At 38.9% G+C, this 26,826-nt stretch overlaps 1 protein-coding gene across 3 annotated transcripts in view; it reads right to left on the bottom strand.

Moving 5' to 3' along the window:
- Positions 1–26,826, bottom strand: part of LOC124723003 — a 160,654-nt gene that overhangs the window by 14,795 nt on the left and 119,033 nt on the right. For all 3 annotated transcript variants that reach the window (XM_047248179.1, XM_047248180.1, XM_047248181.1), the window contains 3 exons: positions 21,585–21,670; positions 13,816–13,965; positions 1,125–1,305 (listed from right to left, as the gene is read on the bottom strand). In XM_047248179.1, coding sequence (XP_047104135.1) covers positions 1,125–1,305; positions 13,816–13,965; positions 21,585–21,670 — 417 coding nt within the window. The remainder of the gene's footprint in view (positions 1–1,124; positions 1,306–13,815; positions 13,966–21,584; positions 21,671–26,826) is intronic.

Below are 26,826 nucleotides of genomic sequence, written 5' to 3'. Positions count from 1 at the left end.
CCACTGTTCTTTATTGTGAAAAAGCGGTTCGTGAGATTGATACAAACACCTTTCCTTGCTATCGCCTGAATTAGGAGTCTTATTGCTTGTTTGGTTTAATTAATTAATAGAATATGAAGCAATTGGTATAAAGAATGCTTTTTCCAAACTTTCTATAAAAGAAAGTCTGCTATCAAGACATTGCTTTTGTTCTATTACTTTATTTATGACTGAACGTTTCTAAAACTGAAGACACTCGTCCGTGCTCTGCTCTGCAGTCGAGATCTGGCAACGTCGTTCTCTGTTCATTGGCTGACTGTGTTTTGTGACGTCAGATGCGCAGAACAAACCTAAACTCGGCTGCCAACATAAATGATGCGCACTTTAGTCTATTAGGGAGAACGCACACAGAACACTAACGTGATCTTTTCTTGAGTAATGCTCAAGTGTTTGGGATCTTCGCCAGGTCAGATTAAAGGAAGACATCAAAGCAGTTCTGAAAGGAAATGACCACTAATGATACAAGATACCCAGTACCATGTACCTCATGGTGGCTTGTGGAATACGTATGTAGATACAGATGATTGCAGATTACATACATAATGCAAAGCACACATTTTAAATAGTGAATAGCACGCACGTAATGGCAACCCCAAACTGTTAACTACTTTAAAACTTAGACTGACCCACAGTCAAGTCAGCACTAAAATCCTTGGTTAGTGAAAAACATTTGAAAGGAAACTGACTACTTTTCAACAATAAAGAAATATACCCTTTAGAATCAATTAACTGTAACAGAGTGCAAGGAAGAGTTAAAGTATCAAACACACACAACTCGGCTGCTGAATTAGTGAGTTGCAATTGTTAAATTACAGCACAACAACAATAATGAGCCCTCTGCGAATTATCTATGTAATAACAACAAATCAACAAATGAGCCAGCAAAGGAACATAAACAGCATAAGCATATCTTATTTGTACTAGAACACAGAACAACAGTTCAAATAAATTTAATAGCTGTTTGAGCCAACTACTCGATTCCTTATAAAGTAATGGTATGCAACAGATAAGTCTTATGCTCTATAGGACACACACACACACACACACACACACACACACACACACACACACACACACACCCTTACCTTTCAGTCGCAAGAATGCTGGAGGAGACATCGACGATGCTCTCTCAAACTGACAATTAACAAAATCCAATTTTGATAGAAATCTGTTTGCCCTTGAAGGTCTTGCAATAGGTGACACACCTGTGGGTGATAAAATGTCACCCATTGGGGACCCATGGTGTCTTAACCTGACAGCAGCACACTGGTAACAGAATTAACACCATATCATATAGTAAACATTACACTGCTATACATAATTTTTTTGGGAAAAGTGGCTCACTTAATGCTAAACATTTTGTATTTGTTCAAACTCTGGTAAGGAAAAAATGTCTAGTTCTTTATCTTAACAAAGAATCCAATAATGTTCACATACAACCACTTAATGTTAAGACACAAAGAAATTAAGAACACTAGAGCTGTGAATGGGCATTGATTTAAATCAATGCCTTCTGGGTCAAAGAAAGAACACCATTTGCCTGATGGTATCACTGTACAGGTTCAAATTTCCACTCTGCATCATGTGTTGAGGATGATGATGATAAGTGAAGCTCAACATGTTGTTATCAGGGCAATCAATAGGGGAAATGCTCTCGTTCATAGAGTGAAACTAGTAATACAGCAAATAATATGCAAACTGTGTGGTTTAACTTCATATTATTTCTCAATGGTCACTGTGTACCCTGAAGGCAATGACTGGATTTGCTAAGTACTCTGAAATGCCTATAGGTGCCCATGAATGTTCAGAGATTAACATTTATAAATATGGAGCCACCCCTACCATGAAATATAATTTTGGGAAATGACTGAACAGTCAACACAAGCACGAGGATCAGTTGTATTAATGTTGTGTACATAGTTCCGCGTAGTCAACGCATGCACAACTTTCCCACTAGAGCACGCTCCGCTAAGCACAACAGCGCAGGCGCAGCGCTCGTCCGTCTCCGCACTACGAGATGGCGCTGTCTTAGAGACGGACCAAATTCTGCTTCCACCGATCCGCGTATTAATACGTAACGCAGCCAGTGAGACTGCTGCTAACGTAGAACCTTTTCACCTCGCGGATCACACTCACGCAGTGATACCTGAACACTCGAGGTATTATAACGAGTGTACAGACCTCTGATTAGTCAGTCTGCCTTAGTCTGCATCAGTCTGCATTAGTCTGTAGTCAAGTTTCAGTCTGCGCCTAATAAGATTATCATATTCCTGTACACAGCCATGAAGAGAAATGTATAGACACTTTGTCAAGTATCAGAGATATGTGAGAATAAGATTAACGCACCAAGACTAAAGGAACTTCAGATTGTCAATTGTATACAGCATCCAGAATCAAGTTACGTAATGTCTATGTTTATTACTATTTTAAAAAATGTGTGTGAAAATTAATCAAGTTCTGTTTAAAGTTGGTCACCGTCAATTTGCTACTCTAAGCGTGCAAGTGGCATTTCTATCATCTGATCTAACGACAGAAGATAAACACGCCACAATAAGACCACGAGACACATCGCTGACACTCGCCTACTTGGTTACAGCGACAAGTCAAATAATCTGATGGTGTGTGTACCAAAGGTCTTACAGTACGCGCACCACAATTAACATACTAATCTGCATAGTTAAAATTACGAAGAGGCAGAAAGACATCCTTTAAGAGGCACAACTCCCAATACCATAAACACTAACACTTGAAATTGAAATTATGTTTAAGACACACAATGTGCATAACAACAGAATAAACATACTGACGTCTTTTGAGTGGAAATTTATAGTAGTAGATAAAAACAGCAAAAAGAAAAAAAAGCACTCTCCAAAACAAACAGTACGAGTATTTGCAGTACAGAACTTTTATTTCATTGTTTACAAACATAAAACAATAGTCATTTGATTACAGTATGATGTCAGACCACTGAAAACTGTACTAATTGGGTGAAATCATTTCAACACATACCAAGAGAATTTGCTACCAAATAATAAGTAGTGGTTTAGCGAACTCTGCCACTATCAATCAAGGGACTGTTTCTTCACATTCTATTATCCAGATGCCACTAAAAGTAGGACTTATTAGTAACAGACTCATAAAAAGATCTCATTCATTTGTGTGTACAACTAACATAAGGGAACAAGAATAAAAGAAAAACCTTCTGCACATGTAATAAATACAATTTTCAATCTCCCAAAAATCTTGAAATGTATTTGCAGTTGTGAATACAAACCACCTCCAGCTGTATATTGGAGTAACAACTATGAAAATTTGTGCTGGACTGGGAACTGAACACGGATTTCCCCATTTTATGCAAGCAGCTGCATTAATCACTCCTGCTAGCCAAACATGACCCACAGCCAGACCCATACTTCCATGTATCATCCATGTGTCATATCTGTACTCAAACATCCCATTAAAGTTAATCCTGTAGAGGGGAGACATTTTATTTGTAAGCTGTAGGCCCACAATCGGAAGATAAACATGAAATTGCAGTGCCTGTGTTGTGAAGAAGCACAACGCATGTCCAAAGGAACATTGTGGCATAATTCTTCACAAAAAATCTTGTCTTTCTCCATTAGTGGACATTGTATCACAGTAGTTTATTTGAATTTCAAAACAGTGACACTGAAGCCTAAAACCATATTTAGTTCTTTTGTTAGTGATCAAAGTTATCAATGAGAATACCTCAGGCAGAGCACTGCCTCAGCTATGACAAAAATTTTAGAAAAATTAACCAAGGCTTTGTTAAGGAATTATTAGAGAACATGGACCTGAAAGCTTACACATTAACTTTTGCACTTTATACTCTGATATACAAAGGTCACTCAATAAATAACACCAAATTTTTTTCTCTGAACATATTTAGTCTTAACCGTTAGAATTTGGTGATAACATCAATTAACATTTCTTTTACATGTATTATTTTTCTACGTAGTCCCCATCACATTTATGGCCTTATGCCAGCATCGTGTAAGAGCATGTATTCCCCGTTGTAGAAGCTGTTGTCCAGTGCATAGCCATGTTTTCACTGCATGAATTATGCTTTGATCATCTTCAAAGTAAATAACACACAGAGAATCCGTAAGTGGCCCAGACAGGTGAAAGTCCTATGGCACCAGGTCTGGACTATAGAGTATATGACTCAATACATCCAACAAAATTTGGTTGTGTTTTACCACGTACTGAGAACTGTATGTGAGGATGCATTGTCACATTGAAGCAACATTTCTTTTATGTTCTTGTAAGACGGAACACATTGCAAACAGTTCTTGAGTTAGTTAAGCGTCTTCCCATATGCCTCTCAATAATGGCCAACCCTTTTGGGCACATGCTGACACGAATGATCCAATCCAATGACTCCAAATGACTGTCAATGTGACTTTGACAGCAGATGGAGCTGCTTTCAAATTATTCTTTATTGATGACTGCAGGTGATGCCAGTCCAGTGACTGCCTTTTTGTTTCCAGTTCAAAGTAATGTACCCAAGTTTTGTCATTCATCACAATCCGTGACAGAAAGGCGTCTCCATGTCTCAAACTGCTCCCACAGTTCTGATAAAATAGTTTTTTCTTTGAATACTGTGGTCTGTCGTGAACATTCATGGAACACAACTTGAGCCCACTTTTGAATATAGTGCAGACAAGGACGAATTGAGATGGGTCTGTCGGCATGGAGTGCTAAAATGAAACTGCTGGTACTATCGACTGGTTTTGCTGGAACTGAACTGTTGATGTGGCTGGATGGAACTGAACTGTTGATGTGGCTGGATGGAACTGCTGGTAATGCCAACATACTGCACACACATTTCCAAATTCCAATGCTCACCAATAGCTGTAGAGCTAGTCAAATGAAACAGTAAGCGAAAAGACATTAAACTTTTCAAAATCCTGGAAATGAGTCTCAAATTCAAGGACAACTCAAAATTCCACTCTGCTCCCATTGTTAAACGTGACAATTTGGATAAATGAACAGTGTGCCTTTTTCCTACCTGTCTATTCCACAAAGAGTGTTTTATTTTGAACCCCTGAATGCAGTCATCTGTTTCTGAAACTTTTTTAACCCTGGAATGCTAAATTCAGAACATTCAGATGGTAAATAAAATCACAGAGGATGGTAGTGTATCCGCCTGGCACTCATTTCCTCCACACCCAAGGCAGGCCTGCCAGGAGGATGTACATAAACAGCTCTCATGAACACCAAGATGTTTTCCTTACATGGACTGGGCTGCTTACCAGATAGTTACACACCACCTCAACAGCATCTGGGGGTGCCAACCTCACTGACAGGTAGCATGCCTGTCCAGTAGAGAGCATCATCAGGAGGGCACTACTTTGCTACACCAGGTCACATTCCATTGTGGCACCATGTGGATCTCCACCTGTTCCCTACTACTTAGACCACTGCTGGCCCCTGCGATGTCAGTCACACAGTACTCCTCAAGTTGGCAGTACCAGCAGTTCCATCCAGCCGCATCAGCAGTTCAGTCCCAGTGCAACCAGTCAGCAGTACCAGCAGTTTCATTTCAGTGCTTCATGCTGACAGATCCAGCCCACTTCATCCAGGTCTGCACTAGCAGCACGTCAGCCATAACATGCTGGCAAAACAGGCCTAGTAACATCCCAGGTCTTGATGCCGCCATCTACCATTACTCTAAGGTTCGCCGTATAGGCACATCACAGACAAAAACATCATAAGACACATTTCTGTTGAACTGAGTTGTGTGCATTATCATCCAAGGACATTATAACTGAGTTTTGGTTTTGTTAATAAAGTTATTCTTTTAGACATGCATTCGATCATTCCTAAGTATGACGATATATTAGATGGCCAAATCGGATATCCACTGTTCAGTATTCGGTTCTGCAATAGGCTTACCACTGATGTCCATAAATCAGGGTGTATATGCGGACAAGGAAGAAAAATTTCCACATTTTTCCTGGATTTCCCAGTTAAAAATACACTTTCTCCCGGGTGAAAACACGCTTTTTCCATGTTAAGTGACAGTATATTTTCCTTTATCAATCCTTTGAAGGGTTAAGGGTTTACACATGGGCGTAGAATCTCCTGGTACTTCAGAAAACGAAACTCAGAGAAAAAGACACATTTTGGAAATACCTTTTATGTGCAGCAACATGCACGTTGTGTATTTTCGTATTACGAAATTATACATTGGTATTTCACCAAACACCGCATGTTACTTCCCGAATCATTGAAAATCAATATTGCGATGCTTTTCTGTAAGCCAGTCATAGCGCATGTCATGTGATCTCGGCAGCCAATTACAGCGGATGTTCAGAGCATAGGACACGTGATGCAGTCAGCCAACAGCAACATCACTGTTACGTAGCAGGAACACACAAACAAGGAAAGTTAATAGTTTAAATTAATATACATAGTGTTGCTACAAGAAAAGCAAAGCTTTTACATATAATATTGGTCTCTAAGGTTAATAAGCAGCAAGAGAAACTAAGCTTTTGCATATAATGTTGATCTTTTTTGCGTGTGTTACACTTTAAGATATATCACTTCAGGGTTCAAAATTCTTCTAACTGGCTCGTCATCGAAGAGTTGATGTTTAAACGAGAGGCAAACACTCTGTGAGTTAATAAATTCATGGTACATTCTTGCACATAGTTGCGTAAAAGGATATTTACTTTGAAAGTAACGCTTTTGAAACTACCATTCGCAATATTTTCCCGCAAGGTATTAGAAATAGATTCGTTTCATCAGTTGCCAGAGAGCGCAGATAACAGGCGTCACCGCGCTTGTGCAGCTACCATGGCGTAGGAAGCGCGTATGTACATATGTGTAAAACATGGAAAGATCATACATTATGTCACAAAAGAAACAAGACATCAGAGGATACTCCAAGAGCATCGGAATTTCGTGAACCATGCTAAAATGTGCACATTTAAAGTGCATACTTAAAGTGCACATTCATATGTCCAGATTCCCAATGAAGAAGACCTCGACCTCATATTAAACTTTTCAGAGTGGTTTTCGGGATGTAAATTTTCTTGGAGCACCAGTACTGTATTATTTCATGTTTGGTTCTTTATTATGGCATAATGCCATACGTGCTAGAAGATGAAAACGTGCACCTGAAATGCAGCGAACAGTTGAAACTAGCCATTACTGTGGAATTAAACATTTCATTTCAAATACATTGACTGCCTCTGCAGAAAAGGTTAATAAAAGTCAAATTTCTTTAGCAAACAGACAAAAATAACTTCATTGCTCTGCATGGCGATTAATACTTGACAGAAAGGTGGAAATAAAATAAAATCTGAAACTAATGACATATTTCAGCCTTCCGTAATTACGAGAATGTATTTTAATTCACCTGATAGCTCCCGGCCAGAGATATCCGTTTTGTTTTCATTTGACATGAGAGTAAACGAAGGGGAAACCGCAAAATCACTAAATGTAAACATAGGTCACGTGGAGACTACCCCTATAGCTCAGACTGCTCTGCGCATCTGCCTCGGATCTACAGTATTTGCGAACTGGGTAAATACTAAAAATAAAAAAAAAAATCGAAATCGAATTTTCAAAAAATGTTCATCTTCAACTTTCTGAACCGTCTGAAACATAAAACATATGTTTTCGAGGAAATGTAAGACGTTATTTGGTCTTAAGTGTGCCGAAGTGCAGGGCCACGCCTCTCCATTAAGCATTCTTCTATCACAGGTCACTGCAGTTCGCTTTGCGGAACTGAAATGTGTATATTTTGTACTGGATGCCATCAAACTATATTCAGGACAGTGGAAATTGAGATCTCCGGTGGTGCTTCTCCTACTCCCAGTCGGCCAATTTGACAGCCTGCAATAGCGGATGGGATTATTTGTAATCGGGAGAACAAGAACTCTCCAGAAAATTTGCACTCTTTATTGCCTATTAGCTAATAACTCGCTGCTTTGTGTGACATAAAATTAAATATAGGATACATAAAACCAATAACGAAAAGAGACAAGCAAGAAAGTACACATTTCTTCAATCTTTAGTTCCTAGCATTGTTTTTCCTCTCCAATCTTGCTACAGCTTAACATGGCATGCTTCCCTTTCTGCAAAAGAATCTATTACCTCATCAAAGCTCGTGAAACGATTTGCTACATGAAAAATCTAAATGACGTTATCTAATACTGAAAAAGCTGTCAACACAAATAATACGCAAGACTGGTGTGGTTTCTCGATCTGATTACATCTATTTTGTCACTGTCTCCTAGATAAAACAAAAAAGGCCTTTGTAATATTGGAGCGATTTTGTAAGACACACCAAACAAATGAGACTGTTTTGGCACAAATGGCCAATATCAAATGCCTATTAGGCCTACTACAAGCAAAAAGCTTTATGTTAGAAAACAGTTTCACATTTCATTCATACCCACCAGCTTCTCAAGCATGAGATGGAAAAGTAGTATTAAGAAATTTTTATATAAATTTGGAATTGTCTTATTCTTCCATAATTTGTGGGTGTGCCCGTTTCTTCTCCTTCCTCGTTCTAACAAACAATCTTGTCATCACCAATTCTGCAGCTATTCCTGCCATTGTCAAAATTTGTTCACTGATTAATTTCACTAACCCTGCCAGAATCACAGGTTTAGTTATCCCGTGATTGTTTTCTGGTTAGGCTTTATTACGTGTTTGTACAACACGTTTTCCGCGTTACTTCCAGAACAGAACTTAAGAAGCTGCTAGCCAGGGACTGTACAACTGGTCCTTACTAGTGTAGTGACCTGGCCAAAAATTTTGTGTCAAAATTTCATTTTCTTGGGTACACCAAGAAGACAGTACGTAATCTTTCTCAACTGTTATTCCTGTCAGTTGTTTATTTCTGTTCTGGTAGTCTGAATCTATGGATATTGCTAGTAATTATAACAACACTGATCATTCGCAAACCCAATCAACCACATAATCAGACAGCGATTGGCATTCATCTGTTCGGCTTTAGTCCGCTCAGCTTGTATAGCCCTGTCCCCTTTCTTCTGCGGAAAGTTTATTTATAGATGTGACCAGGATTCTCCTGACAGACATCACGTACACTATGCACGCTTTCAAAAATCAACTTATGATTAATTCAGAAATCAACTTAAAATGTGTTCAAAAATGTTCAAAAACCAACAGGGAACCGTTTCAAAATCATATGAATAATCGATAGACAAAAGTGCGCTGGATGCTAGGCGCCTTGTGAAACAAGTTTTTTCCCCCTCAAGAAATGAATTCAGCGCCCCCTTTTCCCAGTAGCATCTAGCTGCTTGCTGCGCCTGCCTGCACAGCTAACAGCCACACTCCTGTAGCCAGAAGCGGGAGAACCTACTACTCAAACGTGACTCAACTGCGCATGCGCATGAGCTCGTAACTGCTAAAACGAATGTAATGTAAACAGTTGTGATTTCACGATCATTGGAGGCAATTTGTTGTTATGAAGCACTTCATAGTCTTCCTAAAGCCTTTGACACATTTTGCTGTTGGCAGATGATTGCATTAGCACTGTGTGTCACTGTTGTGTATAGCGCATTTCCTTTGCAATTTAAGTTATTATCATTTTTTTCTCTCGTTTATGTTTTATTGTTGAAGTACTATTCTGTAGTAGGGGGATATAGTAATAGCCTTTGTTAGAGTATTGGTTCTTACCAGTAAAAATTACAAAAATGTAACTGAAAACTAAAACAATAAAAAATTCCCGGAATTCTAAAAAATTCCCGGTTTTTTCCCGTTTTTCTCCTGGATGAAAAAATTCCCCGAGTTTTTCCCGGATCTCCCGGGTCGTATACACCCTGATAAAAATACATATTCCACCCTGAAATTCAAAAAATCTCAATAAAAAAAGTTTCTCAGCTCAGCCCACGCATTTCACAGTGATACAGCACATCACCATTAAATCTGTATATAAATTCTCTTGATGGAGAATGTTATGTACTGCAAAAATCTTATGTGGAATGGGTAAATTTTAGCATCTCTCATTTAAAAAAGAAACTAAAATTTCACACAACCACAGCCACTGAGTCGTCTGTAGCCACAGAAAAGAGATTCTTCCACTGCAGACCCATACTCGATCACTCTCTTGCACACTCAAGAATATCTGCCTTTGTTCTTGTGTCTTGCACTGGAACTAAGTCCATCAGCTGTTCTGTGTCAATGATACTACAATCTACTCCACGAACGCAAACTGTCAACTGAGTAGTATCAGATACACCTACGCACTCATCCAGCACTAATAAAAGGTGATAATATTTTTTGCAAAAACTACTAAGTTATCTGAAACATTATCAGCTATTTCTTGAGTCTGCATCAAATGGTTGAACGAGCCTGAACTCTTCAAGTCTCTCACGAGCTATTTGTCCACATGGAGGTCCTAAACATGTCTCTGTAAATTCTCCTTCAGTGAAACTGCTCAGTGCTTGGACAATATAAACAGCAGTATGGTAACTTGCTCAAATTGCTACAACTGAGGTGCATTTTCATAGTGGAAATATTACAGGGGGGAAAAATCACTAATTCCTCTGCTCGCACATGATGAATAGTTACTTCAGTCACATTGTTGAACAGTGCTTTAATTTTTGCATTTCCCCTTCTCGCTCTTTGTCTTCAAAGTGTCTATAATCTTTTGCATACAACGTATTGTAATGTCATTGTACATTAAATTTTTGTCATAGTGCTCAGAGCTTTGAAACACACTATGGTATGCAATGGTGTCTTGAGAAGCTTAAATGTATCAGTATCCTGCATTAACATGTTGTAAATTAGTGCTTGTGTTGAGGAAAGTATCTGAAGTTTCCAGCCAGATAGCAGTGTTACATACAATATCATGATGTTTCAAAGAGCGTCATACTCATCATCTTCTAGCAAAGTTTATGGTTGGTTAGCTGATTTGTGAGGGAGGGAACCAATCATCGGTCCCATCACATGAGGAAAGGATGGGGAAGAAAACTGGCCGTGCCCTTCCAAAGAAACCATCCCAGCACTTGCCCGAAGCAATTTGAGGAAATCAGGATGACCAGATGAAGGTTTGAACCGTCATCCTCCCAAACGCGAGGAGTCCAGTGTGCTAACCACTACACTACCTCGCTCTGTGGCAAAGTCCAACTTCACAAAATGTTGGTATGTCTGACTTTCACTTTGAAATTCCTCACCCAGCCATCATGCTACATTTCATCAATTTGAAATGTGGTACTCTTTACTTTATGCACTGCGCCGTAAGTATGCTAGTCCAGGAACATAACAATGGACACCGCTTTGAACACAGGGTATTATTTGCAGTTCCCCTGCACTAAGTAATGTCATCCAACAGCCCCGTTTAACTGCACTTCTCAGGCAGAGTGTGTGAGCACTCTCGACTGCCTGGTCACCTCCTAAATAGGCCTAATATAAACCAATGTGATGCGTAAAATTCAACAAGAGAATCAGCATTCACCAACTTCTTGTTGTTGTTGTTGTTGTTGTGGTCTTCAGTCCAGAGACTGGTTGCAGCTCTCCATGCTACTCTATCCTGTGCAAGTTTCTTCATCTCCCAGTACCTACTGCAGCCTACCTCCTATACCAATTAGGTTCCTTTCAGAGTATGCTGATGCATTAGCTCCATACTTACTAATCATATACAACTGCTCACTAGACAAAAGATCTGCACTCAAAGACTGGAAAGCTACACAGATCACACCAATATTCAATGCCTTTCTTGAAGTCATCCACTAAATTACAGGCCAATATCATTAACATTGATATGCAGCATAATTTTGGAACATATATTGTGTTTGAACATTATGAATCATCCTGAAGAGAATGATCTATTGACATACAGTTAACACGCATTTAGAAAAAAATGTTCTATCATGAAGTGTAGAGTGCTACTGACAAGGTATTTGAAATTGATTCCATATTTCTATGTTTCCAGAAGGCTTTTGACACTGTACCACATAAGCGGCTTGTAGTAAAATTGAATCCTAATGGAATATCGTCTCAGATATGTGACTGGATCCACGATTTCCTGTCACAAGGGTCACACACTGTAGTAACTGATAGAAAGTCATTCGGTAAAACGCAAGTGATTTCTGGTGTTCCACAAGGTAGTGTTAGGGGCACTAAGCCGTTCCTTATCTATATAAACAATTTAGAAGCAATCTGACCAGCTGCCTTAGGTTGTTTGCAGATGATGCTGTCATTTATCATCTAGTAAAGTCATCAGAAAATCAATACAAATCACAGAACTATTCAGAAAAGATATCTGAATGGTGAAAAAATGGGAAATGACCCTAAATAATGAAAAGTTTGAGGTCATCCACATGTGTGCTAAAATGAATCCTTGCACAGTAAATCAGTCAAATCTAAAGGCCATAAATTCAACTAAATACCTAGGAATTACAATTACTAACATCTTAAATTGGAAAGAACACACATAAAGACTGCGTGTTATTGGCAGAATACTTAGAAAATATAGAAGATCTACTAGAGATTGCCTATGTTACACTTATCCATCCTCTTTTGAAGTGCTGCTATGCGGTCTGGGATCTTTACCAAATAGGATCAAGAGAGTGCATCAAGGAAGTTCAAAGAAGAGCAGCACATTTTGTATTATCGTGAAATAGGGGAGAGTGTGTCACTGACATGATACAGGATTTGCAGTGGGCATCATTAAAACAAAGGTGCTTTTCGTTGTGGCAGAATCTTCTCATGAAATTTCAGTCACCATCTTTCTCCTCCAAATACAAAAATATTTTGTCGACACCAACCTACATAGAGAGAAACTATCATCATAATAAAATAAGGAAAATCGGAGCACACACGGACAGACCCTCTGCCATCCACTTAACTGTGATTTGCAAAGTATCCATGTAGATGTAGATCTCTCTCTCTCTCTCTCTCTCTCTCTCTCTCTCTCTCTCTGTGTGTGTGTGTGTGTGTGTGTGTGTGTGTGTGTGTGTGTGTGTGTGTGTGTGTGTGGCGCCACTGGATCTGATCACTTTCTGATCTTCCAGTCACACACTCCCTCCCCCTTTTTCAAACTCGAGTTTCATGTGAGCTGTGAACTGAGCACATGAATGTGGTCCAAATGCTTTTAGAAATCTCATGAACTCTAAGCCAACCAAGACTTTCAGTTTGGAATGTTTCTGTTTTTTCTTCACAATTTATTACAATAGACTTAACTGATCATTCAATTATGTTCGTATTGGATGGACACTTACAAGTGTAGCCACAGGCAAAAATGGCAGTCTGAGCCTCAAATATAGGCTAACAGTGTTGCTAAATGACCTGCTTGCAGTGGAAGTTACGTTTGTATGTTACTGAGTCTGTGTGGCAAACAAAGTGATCAATCCACTTGTCACTGTGATTCACAGTCATAAAATTATAAAAATTTTTTTGAAGGACATCATCTTTACGTCAGTGACTGTTATAAGTTTTTATCACACTATTGCAATTTTGGCCTTAGGCCATTACCAAGTGCTGCTGGAAAATACTTACAAAGTGACTTCAATAATGCATAAGTAATTTTAGATCAATATGATTTCATACTGTTAGAAACAGGTAGAAAGCTACTTGCCCTCTGCATTCACAGAAAATTCTTGACATATGCAATTTAAAAAAAAAAAAAAAATTATTACACAATTTCTTCTCTCCTGTGTAACCCACAAATTGTATGCATGCCAAATCTCATTCTCAATACTTAGTTTTGGTAAAGTTGGAGTGTCTTATTTGAAGCAAAATGAAATTATTCTTACACTTCAATAAGATACCAACCTGAGGTGTAAATGATGACCCACTCTGTGGAGGACTAGTATCATTTAACATTGACAGAGGGCTGCTACTATGTAACTGGGGAGATGAAGCACAATGTTCACTGAACAGTTGACGTTTCATCATAGACATCCTTATATCAGTGCAGATTTCCTGTGGGGAAAAATATGAAAATTTATGTTTATATCATAATTGTGAATTTACTCTCGCAGTATATTAAGTATTCAGTCACATTTCTTTTCAAGGGATGGCAACATTACACAACGGTAATTCATGTGAACTACCTAATTCTGCTCCTTCACCAAACTTTTCAAAACGCAAACTGAGTGCTAATAAATTAACTGATAAAAATTTAATTAACAAGCTGACAAACACAATGAAGGGCATATCAGAAATGTAATGGTAAATGGTACAGAATTTTAAAATTATTTATCCAAATCTTGGTGGTATCACTGAAGGGCTTCTGGTATTAATGACAGGAAAAGTAACAAAGATAAATGAACAGCGACAACAACTGCATTACGTTACCTGTATTCAGCAACATTGCAACCTATTGTAAAATGAATAAGCTACTAGTAACTGTCAAAATTTATTTTCAGATGTGTTTTGGACACATGTCTCTTCCTTCGTTGTACTCTAATGTGTGCACATAATTAATAAATATGTAATTCTAATTTAATATAAAAATGACTTTAATAGATAAAACATTTCTAGAAATAATTTACTACGAAAAGGGTCTTGTTTATCATGAAATAAAGCTTGGTCACATGCTTGCATACATCTGATCCAGAAATGATTGTCAAAGGGAAATTACACAATCATTCTTGAAAGAATGAAACACTGCTGTAGCCAAAGAGGCAAAAAGGGAAGTCCAGTTACCGCAGTTTTTACTGTATTTATCATACAAACATACTGCTTCATTTGTAGAGTAAGTGTTTCAGTCATGCTACAACCAACAGCTGACTTATTAAGGATTAAATGACATGCACCCTTTTAACATTGCCTAAATCAGCCACGGACTGGAGCAGGATTAATGGTTTTTATGCAAATGAAGCAGTGTGTGGTTATTACACAGCATAAACTGTAAATATAACCTATTACTCATAGGTATGGAATGTATGCTCACCATATAGTTGAGGTATTAAACAGCAGGATACATATACTACACTAAACTTTCAAATTTCAAATTAAGCTTTCAACTCATTCAGGCTGCAGCATTACTGTGTGGTTATCTCTGTATTATGCAGAAATTTCCAGTTTCATGTTAATACTTCAAAAAACAAGAATACAGAGGAATCAAAGTCAGTGCAGCTATTTATTTCACAATCGTTTAGAAGGCATTCTTACTAAATTTTATTTTCTAATCTTACAGTAGTAAAAAGTGATCACTATTAACAATAAATTCTAAAACTACAAAGATTAACACTTAAGAATGAAAAAAGTTGCAATTATACGAACGACAGAATTTGTAACAAATTTGTAATGTGGTAACTGCTGAATACAGAGAGGTCGTCTGCCAGCAATACAGACCATTTTTGTAGGTTGCTGAATCACATGTCTGTTGGTGACGCATCATTGAGGAATGAATGATCACAACAGTCCAGATGACAACAGCAACAACGCAGGCCTCCGGGGGTCACATCACTGAGAACCAAACAACAGTCCAGGATGAAAACATCAGTGGCAACAGGTAGTCATCATGCGAAACTATGGCAGATGCTGTAGTGACCAGCTGCGTCTGTGTCATCAACAGGCATGCTTTTCAGCACCAGGAGAAGGCATGACAATCGCAGCACTACTCGCATCTGCAAGGTCACGTCTGTAAGTAGGCCGTGCCATTTAACTCCACTGCTGCAGTATTTATGACAATGCATGGCCACAGCCAGCCAGATCAGTCACAGCCACTGAAACAGTTGTATTCAGCAACAAGTCCAAGACGTGCAGCTGCCAACTCTGGACTGAGTCCAGCTGCCAATCTAGGACCACTTCACCTGCACCATCCTCTAGAGCAGCCACCTAGCCAACCACGAGCCTTCACCTTATTGACCTGGGCCTCTGGGGACTCTGGCCTAGGACTTTTTCTCTGTCTTCACCTGCACCATTCTCCTGAGCTACCAGCCACTCTAATCAAGCCTTAGCCTCATCAACCACGGTCTCTGATGACTCAGAGCTTCGGACGTGGAATCGAACTATTGTAGACTTTATTACTGTGAACATCTGATAGCAGCCCAGCCTGTAGCCTGACAGCACGTAGGCATTAGACTATGACTCTCATAGCAGATGCATACTTAGAAATAGTCATCAATTAACAAAACTATCATCAGACTGTAGTACAACAAATTACATTCAGAAGTTGCTTTTTGTGTTGTTCTATGACTAATTCAATGACAATCCATGTGGCTATGGCAGTGTCTTTATTTCCACTATTCCTAATAAAGGGTGGGTTACTTCCCTACTTGGGAGCTTTTTCTTTTTATGTGCATTGTTCTCAGTCACAATATTAACTAGTCAACAAGATCCCCAATGTAACTTTGAGAATTTATCATTTAAAAGAAAAACCATGTCCTAAGAAGAGAACAATTCTGGAAAAGTCACCTTTTCAACATTAAAGAGTTTTCTCCTTCCTCTCAGATTAGATTTATGTTCTCAGCTACACACACACACACACACACACACACACACACACACTTATTAATAGAGCCTTCACCTTCGTGATGGCATTTTATGAGTAACAATTCAACTAATGGACCCTTGTGATAGCAGTTGTTGTACACAGCTATATTTGAGGCAAGAATAAACCTTTTGAGAGTAAACACTCATTACATGACAAGGTAGGAACAAAGAAAAAAAAATTGTGCTGCAAAACTTGTTACTGAGCATGTCATTTTATGCGGGAACATGGCAGTTTTACGTGATGTGCTTTGAACTATAGTTGCATAAAATACTAGAAGAAGTTGGGCTTCAATTAGCAGCTTTATGACACTACCAATCCTCAGCAAGAAACTGGGCAGTAGCCATTACCAAATGGTTTGGTACTCCAATATGCTTTGCACTGTTTGTTTTTTTATTCTGAAATGAAGAGAGTACTTCTGGTGCATCACAAGCTCAATTGTGACTTGCACAAATACAGAAGCAATTGTCACCCCCAAGGGCCCTGTGTCAGTTCTGCTTACACAAAACCAAACGACAAGGGTCTTTGATGGAAGCACTGTGGGAGGGTGACAATGCTTTCCCCAACACAAATACACTAACCTCCAGTGATCTAAGTTATGCTTTGATGATAAAATAATCTCGGGTTGACAGCCGAGTCAATGTGTTGTTTTCCAGCAACATTTCAGAAAGTTTCTTACTTGCCATCTTCAGGCGAAGTGTCGGGTTCATGTCTTGTCCGGATCTTTATAGCCGCTGGACCACAGGCATCTCTGCATCCTCGGCGCCGGTCAGGCCAATCGGGTGCGAGCAGAATCGGCGCAGCGGCACTTGGTGGGGAGGAGCCGCGCGCGACGGGTCCTGACGTCTCGGTGCGGCCTGTTTATTCCATCCGCCGCCACCAACCTGCCTCCACTGGTGCGCTCTCGGCTCATTCTTGATAATGTGTTCCACGCACTGCTGAGTTGGAAGCCACTATCTCGATTGACCATGTTATCACTGACTCGTATCTCCACTGCCTCTTTAATAATAAGAGTCCCAGAAACCTTTCACTCTACAGTCTCTTGGTTTCTTCAAATTGAAATGTGTGTTCTTCACTGAGGCTGTGCTCTGCTACTGCGGATTTTTCTGTTTGTCCGAGGTGGACGCTTCTCAGATGTTCAGAGATGCGTTGTGTTATGTAACAATGTGTCTGTCCGATATATTGTTTCCCACATTCACAGGAAATACTGTAGACACCCGGTGTTCTTAGACCCAACTGGTCCTTCATTGAGCTCAGCATATTTCTAATTTTTGCTGGAGGATGGATGATGGTTTTTATCTTATTCTTCTCCAGTATCCTGGCAATCTTGGTTGTGGGTGGCCCTGCATATGGGAGGAACAGCAGACCTTTGTTGTTCTCTTCTTCCTGACAGTCCTTCTTCTTCTTCTTCTTTCCCATCTTGAAAGCACATCTAATTTGAGTTTTGGCAGTGGAGATACAGGTCAGTGATAACCTGGTCAATCGGGATAGTGGCTTCCAACTCAATAGCGCATGGAACACAACATTATCAAGAATGAGACGAGCGCAATGATGGAGGCAGGTTGGTGGCGGCGGATGGAATAAACAAGCCACACCGAGACGAGATGTCAGGACCCGTCGCACGCGGCTCCATAACATTATCAACTGACTTTTCCATGTCTACAAAGAATAAGTTGGTTTAGTTCTCCCTATTTCCTTTTTGTAAGAAGTCTCAGTGCCAGAACTGCCTCTCTTGTTCCTCATGTCCCCCTACCCTGTTATGGTGTCCATAACATAAAGAAATCTATCTTAAATATGGCATCTCTCTACATCTGACAGATTTAACATCTATATTTTAATAGTTAAAACATGTTAGACCTCTGAATGGCATTAAAATAGATTGTCTCTACCATGTGAGACACACAAGTACTCTGGGTTTCAAATACAAGGTTGTAAGCTTAAAACAACATCTGGAATATAAATTTATGTTTTTAATATCTACAGTCAGCAGACATCTTGATAAACAAGAGCACTGTACAGGTTTGAACAACACAAGCCCTGTTCACTAGCAACTGAAATTAAAATCATTAATTAATACACCTCACATTAACTGTCAGTTCCTATCAAATTTATCTGATTAACAATAATAGTGATGTAATTACAACATTTAACAGATTCCCGAAGAAAGAAGAGAATAAAATCCATTTCTAATTCTGACTATTTTCCTTAAGTAGTGCAGGGGGCAGGGACGATTCTTACTTGTTTCCGTCACATGAAAGTGATTTAGAAGGCATTGTCCAATGGAATTAATTGTATGCCTTTGACTTCCTCAAACCCAAGAACAATTTCCATATGGCAGGATGAGGATTTTTAGAGCTTAATGTGGAACATAACTAGAGAACAATTTGTCATTTTTTTATGTATAAAAACCAGTGGCTGGAGTCAAAGTTTGTAAAAAAAATTCAAAATTATTGGATTTGCAGTTTTTACATTCATCCATTAGGCAACCATAAAATGAAGACAGTAACTGGGTGAACACTCCTAATCATAGTTTACTGAAGCCAGGGTATAACTCACGTTACTTTTAAGATTTAAAGATGAAGTATTTGTAATACACTTAGTGGATCTCAGTGGCTTGTTGGAAAAGTGTCAAACTACAAATTGCACCATCACAATTTGGATCCCTGGCCATTCCTATGATTTTAATCTGTCACTTATCACTTTTTACACCTCAAGCAATGATTGTTGATGTGGAAAATACCGAGTTGCATCATTGTATCAATATTAAATTGTAGCTCCCTCTATGACTGGCTGAGTAATTCAATTGAAAGATCAAGAAAGGCAAAGGCATACCACCTCCAACAGGACCATGCCTTGTAAAGGACTGTGATGGTTGCATGGATCTTTGGTTGACAATCATTTCACTTTATTTAACGTTAGTCGTAATTTAAGAGGATACCATAGGCACCAACAACGAAGGTAAGGGCAGGTACTCTAAGCAAATTCATGTATATTTTCCACAATAAAGAAATAATGATGAGCTACATGAAAATGGTTCAAAGGTTTCTCAGGGGGAAAAAAATCATTGATGATGAATAGGAAGGATTTGCTGATGCCTTTTACCTTAATCAATCTAAGAAACCATGGAAAATCTAGGGGTTGATGGCCAAATGGGGATTAGAAAATTTCTCCTGCCAACACCAAGTCTAGTGGCTTAACAGCTTAATTAAAAAGTTTTCAAGCTGGGACTGGGAATAATATGCACTCAAATTTTGCAACACACATGAAATGTGTGATACAATTAGAAGGCTTTGATAGTTTAAAGAGGTGAGATGTAAGTTAAAATACTATAATAAACCAGGTTATTTACATTAGTTTTTAGTGACATTCAGATTTTTAAAAAAGTGCAATCCAGATATACACATTAAAGCTTTTATTTTATGACTGATTTAGTTGCTCTAAAATAAGAATTTCTGCTGCCATAATGTAAATTCAGTAATAAATTCATGCTCAGCGTGTTCTAAAACTTATTCATCTTTCATAATGCCCTTCTCATAATTCCCCCAAGTTAGCCTCTGAAAGACTTTTTGAAAATGTTAATGTGAGGGTGAAGCCAAAGTCCCATACACGATCAACAACTATTCTGGTAGATGTGTGCTAGCTCTTTCTTCAGAAACCTAGTGACATTTTATTTCTTTGCCTATCAGTTTATCACATGATATATTTCATGAACTACCTATAAATGAAATCCTAATTAATCAAATAAATCATTTGCTAGTCATCTTGGCTTTTTGAAGTTTTTATTCTGAGTTTATTACACTGCTGATCCCCACCATTCTGGCAGACTGTCAGGCGTGTATCCTAATTAATGCCTCTCATTTATGGCCACATTACCACCACAGATGATTATCTTTTCCATTAGACTTACAGACGAATAATACTATTTTCTTATAGCACTCATTTTCTTCAATACCATTATCGACACCTGCTTAAACACTTCATTTAGCAGAGACACTTTTAAACTCATTCCAAATTAAACTCTTAAGGAATTTATCTCCATCTACAGCTATATTCTGCAGACCACTTTTTTCGAGGTGCATGGCAGAGGGTACATCCCATTATACAAATTATTAGGATTTCTTCCCGTTCCATTCCCATGTAGAGCACTGGAAGAATGATTGATTGAATGCTTCTGTGACTGCAGTAATTATTCTAATCTTATCCTCAAAACCATATGTGAGTGATACGTAGGGGATCATAGTATATCACTAGAGTTATCATTTAAAGCCAGTTCTTGAAACTTTTTCTCTGGGTAGTTTTCGTCTATTTTGAGGATTCTTCCAGTTCAATTCCTTGAGAATCTCTGTGACACACTCCCATGGATCAAACAAACCTATGACCATTTGTTGTGGCTTCTCTGTATACTTTCACTATCCCCTGTTACTCTTATTTGGTACAGGTCTCCCACACACTTGAGCAATAGGCTCTGAACTGTCACACGAGTGATTTGTAAGCCATTTCCTTTGCAGACATATTGCATTTTCCCAGTATTTTACCAATAAACCGAAGTCTACCACCTGCTTTACCCACGACTTAGCATACGTGATCATTGATTTCATATCCCTTCGAAGTGTTACTCCCAATTGGCCAATTCTTATAGAGACTTATCATATTCATGACTCAGTAGTATCATAGTCATAGGATACTATGTTTTTTTACTCTTTTTGTTTTGTTTTGTGAAGTGTAAAATTTTACATTTATGAACATTTAAAGCAAGTTTCCAACCCACCATTTTGAAATGGTATTAAGATCTGATTAAATACTGATGCCGCTTCTTTCAGACAGTACTTCATCATAGATAACTATATAATCTGCAAAAAGCCTGATGTTACGATTAACACAGTCTGCATGGTCAATAATATACAACATGAACAGCAGGGGGTCTGGCCTCTTCAGCTGCTCCTGTATGTTAGAAAATTACTCATGTGGATTACATACTTTGTCTTACAACAATTATTATTTATATCACGCAACCTTGGGTTTCACTGAGCATTCTACGCAGATGTTTCATGAAAGCAGTCAAACAGAAACCAAGGGGCTTGTAACTGTTAAAACAACTTACCTCAATGAACGTTTCATACGTAGATAAGAGGGCTTCCATTGCTTCTGGCAGTCTTTTCGAGAGGCTCAGAATTGTCTGGGAACCACCTGTGAAAAACAATACTCGGAATAAATGTTTATACTACAGTGTGCTACAGGAATGTTTCAGAAAAATCAGAGAAAACAAAGTATACATAACAAGAATGAATTTAAGCATACAATGAATCGAAAATTATTGCCATTAATATGATAGTTCATCATGCATAGAAGTACTATTTACATTGCTGAGCAATAAAATTGTGAAACAATGAAGAACACCAAATAATGAAATTTTATTTGTGTGTGTGTGTGTGTGTGTGTGTGTGTGTGTGTGTGTGTGTGTGTGTGTGCGCGCGCGCGCGCGCGCAGTATAGTAGGGAGAATACATAATTTAGTCTGTAAGTGATTTGGGGGTTAACAGGGTGTGAAATTTAGTACACAGAGCTGAGACCTCCTGCAGCAACAATATTGCTCTAATTCAGCTGTGCATGAAGTCAAACTTCACCCTCTGTATCAATACATATCAGGGAAGCACCAGCAACATGTGGTCTTATGTTATCTTGGTGAAAGATCATGGAGACTTCAAAGCTAAGTCACAATCCCTGCCTCAACAAATCATAAATGTTTTGGTTACCGTCCAAATTAACAGATTTGCAAACAAAAGATGACAATGTTGCCTACCTAATGGCACCCTGTACCATCACCCCAGGTGCTGAGCCAATATTATGATACTGATTGCATGCTGGCAACTTTCATTCCCCTGCTGTACGTAGACCTGGCACTCATTTGAAAATATATTGTGCCACTCCTGTGTTCAGTGTTGTCATTGGACACACCAGCAATGGCCTGTCTCTCTTTGCTGCTGCATCAAAGGAAGCCACAATAATAGTCACTGTGCAGACAGTTTGTGATGCTCCAGATGCTATTAAAAATGGTTCAAATGGCTCTGAGCACTATGGGACTCAACTGCTGTGGTCGTAAGTCCCCTAGAACTTAGAACTAATTAAACCTAACTAACCTAAGGACATCACACACATCCATGCCCGAGGCAGGATTCGAACCTGCGACCGTAGCAGCCCCGCGGTTCCGGACTGCGCGCCTAGAACCACTAGACCACCGCGGCCGGCCCAGATGCTATTACACTGTCTCTGTGGATACCTGTCTTGCTGCAAACAAGCCATTACCCGAGTCAAGATTTAAGACATGCCTGTATGATTCTATACAATCGAATGAACAGTATGTTTGTACTCTATGGCACTAGTCGTGTGGGGCAGATGAGACCCTGCATGACACTAAGTATTCCTCTACTGAGCCCTCTGATTCCATAATCACATGGCAGAATACAGCACACACTATCTTTCTGGGTGTGTGGTACCAGCCACTATCTCGTCAACCACGCTATCGAATACACACGATGCCAGTTGTGCCACCCCATTGCCTACAGCTGCCGCTGCGGCACGAAGGCACTGTCACAAATGATTATGCTGCTGCCAATGAGATGCAAGCATCCCCCCTCCAAAGCTCCAGCAGCAGGTATACTCAAGTTTGAACATTCATGCACTGACCCCACTGTGTGTGCGTTTGCCAGCTGAACACCATTTACAAACTTTCAAAGTGGCCAGGATTCAACATCATCATCTATTGAAGAGCGACAGATTTATGAATCTTTTACATCTCTACAGATTTCTACATTCAAATCTCCTGTTAGCAGCTGATGCTGCCATTACAGCAACAAAGTTATGTATTATTTTTACTATTTGATATCAGATATAGAACAAATTAATATCCAGCTTATCTGTTCACAAATAGCCTCACTCCTGTATCCATTAAAGAACCACACAGCACGCAAAGAAAGTTACGACAGGGTGTAGTAATTCTGTGAAAGATATGGGAAGGCTTTCAGCACACTATGTGAGGGACTGTTCATCACAGCAGATGCATCATTCTAAGTTCGCAGGACTGTACAGAATACATCTTTTGATGTGGAAGTAATGGTAGCTATTGAAGATATGGTATTGTTGGTTGCTGGTGGGTTTGATATACAGGGTGTTACAAAAAGGTATGGCCAAACTTTCAGGAAACATTCCTCACTCACAAATAAAGAAAAGATGTTATGTGGACATGTGTCCGGAAACGCTTAATTTCCACGTTACAGCTCATTTTAGTTTCGTTCTTCCACCTACGCTCAATGGAGCACATTATCATGATTTCATACGGGATACTCTACCTGTGCTGCTAGGACATGTGCCTTTACAAGTACGACACAACATGTGCTTCATGCACGATGGAGCTCCCGCACATTTCAGTCTAAGTGTTCATACGCTTCTCAACAACAGATTCGGTGACCGATGGATTGGTAGAGGCGGACCAATTCCATGGCCTCCACGCTCTCCTGACCTCAACCCTCTTGACTTTCATTTACGGGGGCATTTGAAAGCTCTTGTCTACGCAACCCCGGAACCAAATGTAGAGACTCTTCGTGCTCGTATTGTGGATGCCTGTGATACAATATGCCATTCTCCAGGGCTGCATCAGCGCATCAGGGATTCCATGCGACGGAGGGTGGATGCACGTATCCTCGCTAATGGAGGATATTTTGAACATTTCCTGTAACAAAGTGTTTGAAGTCACGCTGGTACGTTCCGTTGCTGTGTGTTTCCATTCCATGATTAATGTGATTTGAAGAGAAGTAATAAAATGAGTTCTAACATGGAAAGTAAGCGTTTCCTGACACATGTCCACGTAACATATTTTCTTTCTTTGTGTGCGAGGAATGTTTCCTGAAAGTTTGGCCGTACTTTTTTGTAACACCCTGTATACATATCTAACTGAAGCATATATCAATGCCAAGGGTGGTGGCTCACTTGAGGCGAAGAAGAAAGAAGAACGTGTGTCTTGGCTCTGAATCCATATTATGACCACAACCATTGCTACTACTCCATGCCTTCACTGTGCGATGAATTGGTATCTTTACTTTTAGTCCCCCATTTAAACAGCTGTTTCCTCAGCAAAACATCTGTGTGAAACATTTTCTTTAAAACTTAAGATTTTGTTCGGCCAGAAAATCTTAAATGAAATTGATCATTCACACAGAATTTAAATACCTCAAGCACGTTGTATTGCTTGAAGAGGGATGCTAGTAGACCAGAGGCACAATTCACAACTTGTACCCATTGAAACATCAAACAACTTAGTGCTCCGAGTATGTTACAAGTAGAAAGAGGCAATTTGCTTCATGACTGAAGTTTATCTTTCTGATAATTCTATGAAAATCAAGTTTATGCCATAAAATGAAATTGTTCTAGAGCCATACAACAGTTATTAATTTGTGTGAAAAAGTAAACATGAATCTGAAGGTTCGTTTGAATGCTATGCTGCTTTACAAGGCAGAGTCCTTTTTGAGGTGGGATGCCATTGCCTTCCTCCAACCTTTGAACTGGCTCACCCAGCCAGTGACAGGAGCACCTACAGTTTAAGAGTAACTCCAAACCACTGGTCAACTCACCATTTGTCACACTGACAAGCAGTGCCAGAGGTAAAAAAGTGATAAGGGACAATAAAATCCTAAGAGTGAGTGCAAAATGAACCCATGACCTTTGGGCTAATCTGTATACAGATTCATGAAACTCATCAATATATGTTTCTCCATATTCCTTGTTGAATAAAACTTATCTAACAAGGAACAGAAAGAGTAGAAATATGCATGCACAATAAATGGAATATTAGCAGGCTCATGTCTTATGCATCGATAAGAACAACACTATAAAATAAAAGATATTCAAGACTTTATTAACTGTTAAAAATAATATCCATTAAAGTATGGTACATCCAAGACCTTTGACCTGTTACCTTTTATATGTCAAAGTGCACTGTGGTTCTCTCCTTTACAAGCCTTCATGTCTGTATTTAACTCTAGCTCAAGAAAGGATTACTCCAGAAGCTATGGAGTTTTTCTTTCTTTTTGTAAATGCCTGTTGACAACTCTACTCTTATGCTTCTTGGTGAGATATCTTCTTTAATGCAAGAGTATTTACATTCTACTAGAACCTTCCTACAACACTTATACAAGTCCTTATTGTGATTTAATATCACAAAAACCTTGATAAGGGAAAACAAAAATGAGAAACGTATTAGAGGAAATGCTGTACTGAGAGGATAGTTGCTTATAAACAACTCCACACTAATGGATGGAAAACACCGCAAATTCTGGAATTTTAAAAAAATTAGCAGTTGATAGGACTGGTAAGTGTTACACCAAGATGTACAATTTATGTAAAAGCACACATTTTAAGTTAGACTCAGAATTTCTGATTTTACACATCAAAATCATTTCTCAAAATTTTGACTGGTCAAGTCAAATCCAACAATCCAGTAATTTAATCTAACAAAGCTCAATCCACAGCTTTTATTTCATGTAAGGTCTACATATCAAAGTCTATCATACATTACATCTCAAAAACCCTCTACAGCTTTGGTAAGCAATGTTCACTGCAATGAAACCCACAGATTGTGTAATAGTAAAAGTGTAACACAGAAGTTGGACAGAAAGAAAGTATCAGAATTTTTATGGATTAGCATCCAGGCCTACTTATATGAAAAGCACAAGATATTTTTAAGATGACTAATAAAGAATATTAGCTGGTATGGGGGGTTCTCACCAAAATTGTGCAAGGTAATAAAACTCTGCAGTATCTGTATAGTATCATTGCATTCAGATTGGTTATCATTTTACCAGATGTGACTACACCATGCCATCCACCATAAAACATTTTTTGTATATACTGCAGCAGTTATAAGATGAACTATAACAAATGAACAACGTTCAGCAGGTCTCCGAGGATTGAAGATCTAGCCAGAGACTGTGCAGCCTGCCATCACAGCTAAGTACTCTTGTGCCAGGCTGTGGATGTTAAATGCAGAGGACTGTATTTTGTCAGTGGCACAAGATGCACATTATATACACAGCCAGCTGCATGCTTCTGCAGTGAGCAGCCAGATGTATTTTCAAGATAAAATTGATGCAGAGGCCACAATTTTTGCAGTATAATGTCACGACGTCCAGTCTTCTGCAGAGCCTGAAAATATTCTTGTATCATGCACAATATAGCAAGGAAAGTCAAAACAATGTCTTTGGCGAATGATATTATACAAAGAGGATAATATCTTGTTATACTGAACTTTATAGATATAGTTGTAATACTGTTTTTCAACAGCAAAATAATTTT

Source organism: Schistocerca piceifrons, chromosome X, assembly GCF_021461385.2.
Source record: "Schistocerca piceifrons isolate TAMUIC-IGC-003096 chromosome X, iqSchPice1.1, whole genome shotgun sequence".
Taxonomy (NCBI): Eukaryota; Metazoa; Arthropoda; class Insecta; order Orthoptera; family Acrididae; genus Schistocerca; species Schistocerca piceifrons.
The sequence above is the reverse complement of the archived record's forward strand: the minus strand, read 5'-3'. Positions and strand labels throughout refer to the sequence as shown.